At 42.1% G+C, this 12897-nt stretch overlaps 3 protein-coding genes across 3 annotated transcripts; 2 read left to right on the top strand and 1 right to left on the bottom strand. All coding sequences in view use genetic code 11, as the record gives it.

Moving 5' to 3' along the window:
- Positions 1–733: 733 nt before the first annotated feature.
- EGR_06866 (hypothetical protein) lies at positions 734–2329 on the top strand (the record flags this gene model as incomplete). Its single annotated transcript, XM_024496115.1, has 3 exons — positions 734–808; positions 1250–1307; positions 1941–2329. 3 exons carry the CDS (start codon positions 734–736, stop codon positions 2327–2329), a joined length of 522 nt encoding a protein of 173 aa, XP_024349427.1.
- Positions 2330–3082: 753 nt separating this feature from the next.
- EGR_06865 (hypothetical protein) lies at positions 3083–9342 on the bottom strand (the record flags this gene model as incomplete). Its single annotated transcript, XM_024496114.1, has 5 exons — positions 3083–3142; positions 3209–3379; positions 4208–4347; positions 8969–9100; positions 9180–9342. 5 exons carry the CDS (start codon positions 9340–9342, stop codon positions 3083–3085), a joined length of 666 nt encoding a protein of 221 aa, XP_024349426.1.
- A 1183-nt stretch (positions 9343–10525) lies between these two features.
- Positions 10526–11356, top strand: EGR_06864 (hypothetical protein; the record flags this gene model as incomplete). Its single annotated transcript, XM_024496113.1, has 1 exon — positions 10526–11356. The coding sequence occupies one exon, from the start codon at positions 10526–10528 to the stop codon at positions 11354–11356; it is 831 nt and encodes a 276-aa protein (XP_024349425.1).
- Positions 11357–12897: the final 1541 nt, after the last annotated feature.

Here is a 12897-nt window from a genome sequence, read left to right as displayed (position 1 = left end):
GTTATAAAGGCTAGAACTCACGATTCCGCTCCGCAATCACTTCTTCCATTTCGCTCTCATTCTGTCCAGATGCGGGTGACTCTCGAAAAAGTCCTTTGGTGCTAAAAAATTCCACAAATTAGTTAACTTATTTCCATACATCGTGGTGCAGTTTCCAGGCCAGGGCAAGGTTAGATTAGTTCTTGAAATTTCACATAAACGATACAACGAGACAAAACACAGTTTTAGAATTTCCTTAAAGCTCTGCTTTGAGGGTGTCAGGAGTGGTCAATTGACAGAATTTAAACAATTTTTTAAAAGCTCCATTCATCTAATCATAGAAATCTTCATACTACCTTAAGAGGTGCCTTGTGTCTATTGCCAGGCATATCACGAACGAATGACGATTGTTTATTTGCACGGTTGTTTATCTACACTATTTCATCTTCGTGGAGGAACAAATGCGTAAAATAAGACCTGATAAATGTTTACACCGCTTGTTTTTCCTGTTTAACAAACCAAATTCGAGCCAGTTTTGCTTGCAATATTCCACTAAATCGGATTTAAAGGCTTAGATATGTTTTACGAGCTGATTATTCACGCAATATTTAGTTTGTTGTCAGTCGGAATAATTGTACTTTGTTGTCGTTTGAGTGAAGCGAGGGGAGGAAATCACGGTCTAGGCGCGTTTCAAGGGAGCAATTACTCCTCTATTCGCCATCGGAAGTAATTATCCCAACGCTCGAGTCTTTTGATGATAAGGTTAGATCTAAACTGTATATATGACTGTATAAAAGGCGCAACCGATTCGGCTAATCGACAATTTCAGGTTCACCATGCGGGTAAGTTAAATCTTTCGCGAAATTACCCCATGTTTATCTCGCTATAAAGTAATGTTACGGGAGCTAAATGTTTGTGAGGTGAAACGGAAAGCAAAGTCCTCATGGTGGTAGTGGACCAAAAGTCCAAATCTTTTTCCTAGAAAAAAGTGGAAGCTCATCTGACTAGGTATGTCGGGCTCGGTGATCTACAAAGGCGCGCACGCGCGTGAGATCCGGTGATAGTGTGGGTGCTCGGTTGTTTAGGTATTACAACCAATGAGATATCAGAGCCTCGGCGTCGTGTATAAAAGACCGCGCGATTCGATCGTCCAGCATATCACCTAGTAGCGATGTCGGTAAGTCACGTAGGGTTGACACTGCTGGGTTTGAGAAGGGTCTCCCTTCGAAATATGTGGGATAATAAAGGTGTACTGGCATTTCCTTGTTAGATCTGCAAACTCCTCCTCCTGGTCGTCTTGGTGTCCACGGCCTTCGCTCACCACAGCGGTAAGTGAAATTGGCTAAAATATCTTTCACTTTTTCTCTAAGATTTGTGCAGTCTTCCTTCTAAATTTTAAGGTCATTTGATCTTGAGGCATCACTGAATAGTGTCTCGCAATGTTTGACTCGGTGGGCCCTCAATTGAGGACCAAAACCCAGGCTGAGTTACGCAAGAACTAGTTGGGGTAGCCGTGAATGCGTCTTGGGGACGAGAATCCAGAAAGGATAGGCGGTTTTGACCGGCCTATTTAAAGAATTCCGTCATTTATGCACCACTATCACAAATTCTTTTAAACATCGGTAAAGGTGCTCAAAAAGGCTGCCAATATCGCTTGTCTACGATCTTGAGGTCACTGTTGACAATTAAGGAGGAAATTATAAGATTTTTTAGAGCTTTCAAGGGAGAGTGATCATTCTTGGCGGAAAAACCTACCAATGGGTTCTCTTTTATTTCCGTTCACTTTTAAATTTTATTGTTTGCGGAATACCAACAAAAATTTGGTTAGTAAATTGAGGCTGTCAATTAAAGTACCTAAAAACTAATTTCCAGATTATATCTTATTTCTTTAATCAAATGGGTTTGTTTTATTCTAGCTACTGCAAAAATCGACCCGCTTTTGTTCTAATGAATCCATTTAGGATATCGCTGGCGTCATGACGACGATGACGATGATGATAGGGATCACCACCACGATCATGACGATCATGACGACGATGACTACGACGACTTTGACGACGATCATGATGACAAGGATGACAGAGACAAAAGTAGAACAGTACTGATTGGAGCTGCTGGTGAAAATCGCAGCAGGAAGGTGATGTGGAGTGGTAGATCTAGCTATCCTGGCTACAGACATCCCCAAAGAGAGTCAGCACGTAGACCAGCCGTTCCTCCTCGAACCTACTTGTCTAGAAGGGGTGTCATAACGCCCTCGCCTCGGGTTAGACCTGTGGCACTGCACAACAAACAACGGGCTAGCGATCCACGCTACCGCGAGGGCCTCCAAGAATTGCGCGATCTCATGTAATGACTTGGTGTATCGTGCTTGACTACTTTTATGTTGTTCTCACGTTTGAATCTAGTCATCACTACAATTAACAACTGCCTTTAAAAAAATTACTGCTTTTTCTCGTGAGTAGTGGGTTGCTGATTTAATTCTCAGTATTATTACGACATAGGGGACTTAATACTGCGTTTTCAGCACTGAGAAGATTTCAAAGTAGATAAGTTCTAAACCCTTAACTCATTCTTTTCCAAACTTACAGGATAGCTTGAAGGTCAAGCTGTTGGCGACATAGGAGGGCACACAGATAAGCTCTTAGTCACTACATGCGGGGGCGTTAGCTGCGGTCCCCTTCCACTGACCTAGAAAGGCTACTAGTGATTTGAGGTGGTTAGATAAAGAGAATCGGAGAAGCTTAGATGAATTCGCAGACTACATATTGGCAAAAATACAGACTGCAGGTGTCATGGGAGGCTAAAAGGTTCCACTGGGGAAAAAATTATTTGCGAGAGGAATCGAAGAGGCAAACCATGTTTCACGGCAAACGCATCTTCTAAATCGTTCTGGACTCACGCGATAACACGATTAGCTCTCCTTCGATCACCTTATTCTTGCTCTCGGTCCACCTGATTCGGAGGATCTTTCAAGAGTGGACGTGGTTTTAATGGAAGACGTATTCACACGATATTGGTGGAGGGAGAAGAGGCCTCTCTGTTAAGCAGTCGTTGCAACTAGCTTTTCACTCCATCACACTCATTGCAACGAGGCGCGCGAATACTAGCGACGTCGCGAGCTCTCAGGTGTTTGCTTCTCGCTACCAATGAGGTGCCACGTTTTCTGATCAAATTAAAATTCGGTGTAGAGCATAAAAGAACGCAGGACTTAAGCAGCCCTCCGTCTTACCTTTTGAGATGTCGGTAAGTTCACCAGTGTTGACACTGTCACCTCTGCAAGAAAGTTATGCGGAGTAACGGTCAATTCTTCCCCCCTTTTTCCTCCTAGCAGATCCACAACCTCCTTCTTCTGTTTGCTCTCATTTGTTTCGTCTTGACCATTCAAGCACGTAAGTATTATCTATGTAAAAAATATTTTTTCCTTAAAAAAAACCTTGAAATTTGCATTTAATTTCACCTTTTACACTCCGCCATCTCCACCGCATTTTTAATCCCTAAGGTTGTTACTCGGTTTAACCTTCCTGCCTATTTTTTCATAAAATCCTGGATGACTGACTAATCCCTTCAAAAAATTTCACCTTTGTTCCACTCCGGCGTACCTCTTGTCCGTTTTGTCGGCGTTGATGTTCGCCTACTTGCTGAATCTATGCCAGAGTGGAACTTTAATGTCCAGCGTGCCTCCTGTTGCTTAACTTACATCTTTACCGTTGCCGAAGGGAAAAATTACTATTTTTTAAGGAAAATTAATTTTTTATTTGATAGCACTTTAAGCGAACTCGAGCATCCAAGTAGGTACTTTAGCTCACCAAAAGGCTTGGAATAGTGCTCGACGAGGAATTAATCGCCAATTTTAGACTCATTCAATTGTGAAAAGAGAAAAAAACTCTTAAAAATTTGTTTTAAACCAGGAAAACTTTACATTTCAATTGCAGAAAAGCTGACTTTAATTAAGTATTTCTTGGCCGCGGTGCCAAGGCTCGACCAGATTTCTGATAGGATTTAGAACTTTCCTTACTAAAAAAAAGGGGTTAAAAATGCGCCAAATTGTAATTTGTTTGTTTAATTCAAGTTTTTATAATTTTTGACTTTCCTGTCCATTTTTTTTGAACACATTACTGGATAATTTTGAGAATTGATGGTGACTTTCGCTGAACTGACGGATGTCGGGCAAGAATGTGGAAGGTAACGTTGGGTCTTTTAGGCGACTCGTGGAAGCAGGTATATTCACCGTAGAAGGCGGCCTAGCGCTGGGATGTTGAAGGCCTGGACGGTTACAATCCTCTCCTTTGGGCGGTGCCGCCAAGACAGAAGTACAGATTGTGGCGATTGAGGCTCCCGGTTTAGCAAGCGCCTGATCACTAAAACCACCTAGCGTATAAAAAAATTTATTAGTACAGTGAAAAGGTGACGAAATTTGCCCCAAATTCAATAGACTTTGGTTTTATGTACTCATTTATTAAAAAGTAAAAGTATTCTTTATAATATTTTAAGCCAGGAATGCAAATAACCTGGTTATTATTTCCCTGATTTGAGAAAAACAATGTCGCGGATTGCTTCTAAAGCTTCGCCTCCCCCAACTTTACCATTGAGGCCGTTCTGCTCAAGTTTTAATGATTCCCTTTAGGTACAGATCGTCAACACTCCAAAGATGGGGCTGGTATCTATACAAAATCCCATCATTATGATGTAAGGGTTAGAAAACACGCCAAATCTCCAATCGAGGTGAAAAGCGCATCCAGGAGATCAGTGATATGGTCAGGTGCAGCCAGCTATCCAGGCTACAGAGATAGCCGAAGCCGCAAGCATACTAAGGGGCCCTCCAAGATGCACAAGATGTACGCGAGCAAACCGGAAAAAAATCCACGTTCACAAATTACCATTCCACTACACAACAAGCAGCGCGCAAATGATCCACGCTACCGTGAAGGTCTGCAAGAACTGGCTGATCTGATGTAGTTTGCCCAGTCAGCCCCTGGTAGACTGTTGATAATGGACCATTTGTTTGGCACTTTTCTTCTAGCCTTAAATTCTGCTACTCTAGAGCCGCCATTTGCTGCCATTTATTTTGCGTCTTTTCACCTCGTGGTAGAGACTCATTCACTGGCAGGTGAGCCTGATTAAAGTAATGATGCACCAAACAAATTTGTTTTCATTTTGTGAAGGGACGTAAATGCCAAATTTACTACGTCGACGTGGATTTTTAAGTTAAAGGTTTCTTTCCTCCATCAAGAGACCCCACCAGGAAAGTTAGTCTTGCAGACGATGGGAAGGTGAGCGTAAAAGGACACAATCTAGTGAGTTTGGAGCTAAGAAGCATATGCCATTCGCAGTCCTAGCCACTTTAAAGTCCCGAACATGCAGCTATTCAGTAAGGTATGCGCTTTTAAAAGGATGGTAAAATCTTAATAAAAAAAGCAAGAAAAAAGGAATTAAATAAAAATTCTCAGGCGAAAATGTGGCTTTGGAGATGCGGCTTATAGAATAAAAGTAGCATGTGCTCAATCAGCTATATTATTTCTATCTAAAGACTAACTCAAGCTATTGCTGATGCTTTTTACCAAAGCCTAGGCACGTAAACGCCATTTTTCTCCATAAATTGAAAGTAACCTCTCGGTTTCGACTGACTCCATTCTCATTGGCTAGCTAGTTTTTGAGCTCCCATTCAGTGTTTTTTTTTTTTCAACAAAGCTCTGCAATTCTCCTCTGTATCACATCATTATTAGTCAACTATTCGACGTATATTAATCACTAAAAAACCCTCGCAGTAAGCCTAGGCACCTGGATTAAATGAAGGCCCAGGAGGTCTCTGCGTCTTGACCAATCAGAGCAGACTCTCACCATGTTGACCATCAATGTTCGTGTGTGCAGATGCGTGACGCTGATTGGTGTATGACATGGCACTCGAAGTACCTAGCTGAGACATTTGAGCGACTAAAGCAGTGAAATGGAGGCACAGGTCCACTTAATCATGAAGAAGACACCTCAACTCCAGCACCTAAATAAATCGTTTTTTTTTGTGCTTCCTTTTTAAAATTATCAGCTTGGGCAGTAGATTCCACAGAAAAGGTAATAAGTATGGAGCATCTAATTGGAGGTAATAAGCTTTAAAATGTAGAGACTAAGATAAACAAAACACGGAATGAGCTTATGGGATTCAAGTCCCACATCTCCGCTTTGGAGATTTGCTAAGTAAGCCAACAAATAAACCTCCCCCTTACACCTCTGCATGAGATCATGGAGGGCTGACATCTGACATACACCTCCAAAGTACCGAAGTAGTGACGCACCCGGTAAGAATGGGTAAAATCCGCAAAATCACCAATCTCGAGCCATTTTTAGCTGTCACTAATGAAGTAAGGTCACTAGTTTACACAGATCACCTCATATAACCGTTTGGAGGGTTGGCATATGCTCCTTAGGGTACAGCCTTTAGCTCAAATGAATATTTTGTAGTGCGCTTTGCAAATTACAACACTGGCAACTAGTGCACTCAGTAATTGCCGTTTAATCTCCCCTTCCACCTCCCTGCTAATCTCCCTTCACTCATGTTTTGATGACTGGCGCAAAGTAGCGCCCCTCCTGGCAGAACGGATTAAAACGAGGACTAAACAGGGCTTATGAGGGTATGCTTTAGCTCTGGACGATAATAAAAACGCTGTTGTAGACTTCCAAAGTAAATAACTAGGAGTCATAAGATTGTTCCAATTCTGTGTAAGCTTAGCTTCTTTGATATTTTTTATATCACTATTGTACAATATTGCTGAATTATGCTTGTTTTGACATGTCTACTCGCATGCTACGATTTGTGTGAAGTGGATGCGAAATGGCTCGATTATTGAAGCAGATTGCCTGATTTTGACGCCCTCATCATACATTTGCCAATTCAAGAAACAAGAAATGGCGAAAAACTAAGACTGGCTACTGCAAAAATTAAGTAGGCGTTTTATTCTTGCTCAAATTTAAAGTCATCATGGGAAGTATACCGCGGTTATTTTCTAATAGCAATATAATTTAAATAGACCACAAGAAGAGCTTCTAGAAGTCGAAGTCTTTAAGACAACTCCTAGCGGATAGATACGAGATTATGTGGCGATTATGCCTCCCCAAACGACCCAGCAAATGGACTCAATGCAGCCAGTCCTCAGCCTCAACGTAGATTTGTGCACAGTAAGAGTAGAGGCCAAAAAAAAACGGAAAGAAAAGAAATAGTTGGTTGATGTATTTTTAAATTGGGTTTAGTTTACCCTTAGGAGGCGGCGTTTTTAAACAAGAAGTAAATTAGGTGCATGGCATATCGTAGTACGTTTTTTGTGCTTGATTTAACTTTTGTTGGTTATTTATTTGTTGTGCGATTACTGCGTGCAGAGAATTAGATGGCAAGCGTTGGTTGGCATTTTAAGTTTATCACATATTGTTGTCTCGTTTTTAGGTTTTTTTTACTCTTTAGGACATGGATCGAGTGCTGGTTTAGTGTTTGGTTTGTTGTGGTGTTATTAAAGTCTGGTGTGGTTGGCGTAGTTAGTACGGTTGTCGTGGTCTTAAAGGATGAACTCCTGTCATCGATAGGAACTACAAACGCCAAAGATGATGCTGGATCTTATGTGCACATTAGACGAAGTTTTATCAAGAAATTTAATCTGACTCCTCGATATAAGATCATAAGGCGCCTCACAACGAGAAAACTTAACTTTATTTTAGAAATGTACATTTTTTTTGGGTAAGGTGTAAAATCAACGTGCACGAGCCGGTTCTACCCGCTCATTTCCACTCTTCAAGCAAGATTTTAGCCCGTAATCGAAAATAACACAACTTTTGGGGCCCTTAAAAGACGGCCAATCTAAGATGATTGTTTTTTTTATTTAAACGCCTCTAAATTTAATTTCCATGATCGACTGTTGCAGAGACGAGAGTGCGATTGGTTAGGGAGCTTCTCTCATGCCTACAATAAGTAGCCATGTTGTCGCAGTCATTTGGCCATTGCCAGGTCACTAGAGGGATAAGGTCATTAAGCGCACATATAGTTAGAGCTTCTTTAATTCAACGATATGTAGAATTGGTGGTCGGTGGTGAAGTTGACACAAGTTTAAGACGCTAGACAAGACAGGAGCGCCTAAACCTGTCACATGAAAATGAAAGTGGTTGCGAATATTGTATGGAAGAGGAAGTGCCAACACAACTGGTCATCGCCACCATCCAGACGCCATGAGCAATGACCCATTTGACCGGTAGCGGCACTACATAGTTGGAATCAGAGTCTAATCAATAGGTCAAGTGTGGCTGAGGTGGTAATTTCCCCTCTTTCGCCCTTTTCCTTAAGCACTGAAACATCCCTTCCAGCACTCAGTTTACGGTCACGTTGGATGAAATAAAATCACAGAGGAAGGGGGCAAATTTGCTTAAAAATGAGTAGATTAATTTATTATCTTTAAGGCAAAACACATGGGTGTTAGCTTGAACTCATAATCCTCTGGAGGTATTTCCAACGTCTTTATGCTGTTGGTTTCAGGGTTTTATCTTTTTCCTTTTCCTTCTTCCTAGGCTTAAACCACCAAAGCATTTAATTTGGCGCAGAATGACGACTTGACGATCACCACCTGTCAAGTGGGTCTTCATCACTCATTCTAATTAATGAGCACCACGTGGAAGGCTTTTGAGAGGCTCCCATACACTTGGTAGTGTGTAGGTGTGGAGTTGTTAATGCGACTCCTTTTGCCATTTAGCTCTGACAATGTCGCGCTTTTAATGACGGATTTTCTCCCGATTAACTTGAACCACTTTGTATCGCTACGAACGTTTGAAGGGAAGAATGCGCAATGCTTACGACCTGAGAGACTGTAAAACTGTCAAAATTGGATGGATCACGGTGCAGTCAAGATTCAGGTGTCAAGTTCTAAAATTGCACGCCCTCATTTCGGTTCGCCGACTGGTCAGTGTCGCGGACAGGTGGACTTTAAATGAGTTAGTGAACGCTGATAAGGTCGGAACTAACCTCCAATAAAAGAAGAATAGGACCGCTCTTCATCTCCAGTAGTCAAGTACTGGCACACCGGACTCTTGGTGTAATCAGACTCTCGCTCAGCAGCCATAATCTTTGAAATCCTTACCACCTTGAGTATTCTCCCTGGCGGGAATGGGACAGAGGTGGTATTAGGAAAGTCTCTGGTGGTGTGTTGACAGGTAGGGCTACAGGTTACACTGACGCTGCTTCTTTAGCTTGCCCCAGATGCAAGTGGCTTTCAGAACCTCCTCTAGGAGTCCGAGTCTGAGTAGCACTTCGGCTACCGTGACCCAGGAAACAGTTGCCAGCGTAGACGCCAAAGATTGGCATTGACTACAATGTTGGTAAATGATCTTCAGAGTCATTTTCTGGCCCTAAATCATTTGCCTTGTCCACCTAACACAACTCGCAGTCCATTTACGGTTTTTTTATGAAACCGTCTTGCAACTCAGTAAGTAGCTCTTTAGGATGTTGGCAGTTGTCCCGACCCTGTAGTTGTGCAGTAGCGCCCGCTTGAATGTGTCAAAAAGTTCCTTCGCTTACCCATCGGTTTGAGGGTGGTAGGTGGGTGAACGAATTTCTTTGACTGATGCCAAAGTACCTAGAATGAACCGTTTCAGTTGTCAGAGGTGTAACAAAATATGAACCATTCTTTTCCATGATATCTGCTGCCTATTCATGAGACATTCCGGAGCATTGCGGCTAACTACGGTGAATAGCTGCGATCTGCCTTACTGAGACTTTAGCGAAGTGCCATGGATGGCCTTTGACTTTCCATTCGCCCCGAACTCAACGCTCATTTTATAAGTCACTATGCCACTAGTTGTTATTGGGCTCCTCATGTCAACAACTTGTGTTTCCGAACAAGTGAAATCTAAAGGGTCCCTTTTTCTACAATCCAAAGTAGCCTGACAGTATGCTTTTAAACTTATAAACATATCCGGTTTAATATCAACAATAAACAACTGTCAAGATGAATTCAAGGAAGCCCTAGAGTAACAAACCAATCGGGAGGCAGAGGGTATGGAACCAGCATTTCTCCACCGTTAATGGGGGCACTTTACAAGGGAGGAAGGACTCAACGCTCCCAAATTTTACGATGCCAAATTAAATCAATTGCTGCGGGCTATTTTTCCAACACACAGTAATTTTTACAGATAAAAAGATGGCTTTAAAGATGCTCCTCATTCCGGAATATTTTCCCACAGTTTGCTCTGCATCACCATCTCTCCAGAAAAAATGCCACCACAATTTTTCTCATCACCAATCTGGCCTATTTAACTAACCCAATACTTTTCTTTACTCAAAAAAGAAGAAGAAGGAAAATTCAGCAATCTCGGAGAAGAAGTTGATTTGTCAGAATTTGCTTTAATACTCCGCAATTGCGTCTGCACACACATAAAGGGAGCGAGCGAGTGAGTGAGTGAGCGAGCGAAGAGGAGGTAAGTGAATTAGAAGGAGGTATGATAGGTTCATCCACACTAATTGATATTGGCAATAAGTAGCACACAATATAAGCTCGACTTCACTGCTTCTGGGAGTCTTAGGATGGCACAGCACATCTGCAGTCGACATCGAGGCCAACGCATCCAAAAAATACATTGCGACGACCCTCGTAGCCAATCAGGGTGCCAGCACGGCCATTCGCAGCACCAACACGGACACCACGATGGCATGAACCGAAGATACGGTCATAATCAGTGTCATAATCACGGCTATGACCATTGTGATATGTGTCGGCGAACTTCCATGCGACATAGTGGAAGTCGAGAATGTCGACAAATGCATCAACATAGACCGCAATGCCATCGATATCAAGAGTGTCGACATCGTTGCGGACGACGGGTTAGCGACAGCAGCGACAGTGACAGTGATGACAGCTGCTATGACTACGTTTGGCCTGGAGGTCCGAGAGCTCAACGAAATGGAAGGAGTTCAAGGCGAAGTAGTAGGGGATCAAAACGTAGCAAATCACTTTTTACTCCCATGAATTATGGCCATCCAGGGTGTCAAGACTGTCAACAAGCATGGGGTGACGCTTATGACGCTGGACCATATCAACATCCATCACGGGTGCAGCAAAAATACCAGCCACTGCCACCACCACAACAAGGACAGGGTCAAGGTCAACCGCCACCCGAACAGCAACAGCAACAACAGCAGGCACAACAGAAACCACCACCTCCAGAGCTGGAAGAACTGCGGAAGAATGTTTTTAAGGGTATAAAGGAGTTTAGCAGAAGCCTGAGGAAGCAACAGTGGTATGGAGATATGGATTATGTACGAGGCACTCGCAAGGTGAAGCACGGGCATAAGAATGAGTCTTTGGAGGACCACAGAAAACAATCGAGGCGCCGCGACTGGGTACAGCATTACTAAGGTCGTTAAAACACATTTCGACTTTGTCAGTTCGTCTCAAAGTCTCTGTTTTATCATCTCTCAATGGACCATTTCAAGTTTCACGATTTTGTCTTGTCAATGAATTCCAACTTTTAACTTATATGAAAATATGCAACCTAACTACCCGACTACATATAAGCAGTAAAATTAATAATGCCCTATAGAAACAGCTAGGATTTGTCATTTTAAGTCTAGTAATAATTTTGTTATTGTTTAGGTGAATCAATGATGATCACACCTTTGATGATATAAACGGACAAGAGTTTGAAATGGTATCCTGATAAAATCGTTAAGGAAATTATATAAATCGTCTTAAATACGGCTTAATGCATTAAGGTAATTTAATCAATTGACGCCTACTCATGAGGCATCGTTGCTTATGTGGATATTTTGTGTTGAATCGCCTTCCTATGGTATGCCTTGGTGCATTTGAGTTAGAATTCGTGAAAAAATGTGAATAAGTTACTACATTCACAGTACGAAGCCAGCAATAAAGCAGCCTTTTTTTCCAGCCATCATGCTTTTGAATGCTAGTTAGTAATAATTGCAAACGATGTGGAAAATGTCAAAAAAGTGGTGGATAATTAAATCCTGGGCTGTCAGTTAATACTCTTATACTCTTTTGGTAGAAGAATCACAGAAATTCTTGAATTAAATTGCCGAATGAAGCTCATAGTAAAAGTTACTATCTTATATTTACGGCAGATATTTCCGCATTACTCCTCTGACACGGCTTGTAGAAATATTTAGCATTTAATCTTGCCATATAATTACTTTTGGCTAGTAATCTGGCTGCTCTCAAGTGTTTGCTTTAAAAGAGCACCAATTTGATGCAAAGTAGGGGCTGAGTAACAGCACTTGATCGCAGTCCGGGTGTGGAGGGCTGCAGTGTGCGGGTGCCAGCAGTGCAGATTCATCACTGTCGGCATTTGAGGTGCGTGGGACCAACTCTGCTTTGATTAAAGGTTTCAAAAGCACATTACAAATAATTAGCTAGGAAGCTGTTCCAGATGCAAATACACTCCAAAGAATAGCAAACGGGCGAGTGTGGGGAAAGCTCGGCTCGCGTGGAAGACCTATCCTTGCATTGATTCATGATAAAAGCAAAAATCCGTTGTGTTATGCTTTTTTCACATAGTTACTTGAAACAATACAGATGATTAGGGTAAGGCAATACCTCCTTATCCCCTGTCTCCTCAAGTAGGCTTTGTAGCGTCATGAGATCTTGCACCTTCTTAAAAGGATAGCATTCTTTATCCAGGTTTGTGAAAGAGACTCCAAGCCTGGTGGGTGCTTGACCTTCGGCGAGTTAATAATGCTATTTTAAGAGATTTTACCTGCAGTAAACTAGGCTCTGGGGAAGTATTGCTTTAGAAAGGTGGGACGGATAATGCAGTAGAGAAGCCATCTCCTTTTGCATGACAGTGTCAACCACTCCTGCGCACAATCAGTCAGTCAGTGAATAATTGAAAACAGACGACAGACCTTGAAGCTAATCTCCATCTAATGTTGCATGGTAT

Source organism: Echinococcus granulosus (assembly GCF_000524195.1).
Source record: "Echinococcus granulosus chromosome Unknown EG_S00065, whole genome shotgun sequence".
Taxonomy (NCBI): domain Eukaryota; kingdom Metazoa; phylum Platyhelminthes; class Cestoda; order Cyclophyllidea; family Taeniidae; genus Echinococcus; species Echinococcus granulosus.
The sequence above is the reverse complement of the archived record's forward strand: the minus strand, read 5'-3'. Positions and strand labels throughout refer to the sequence as shown.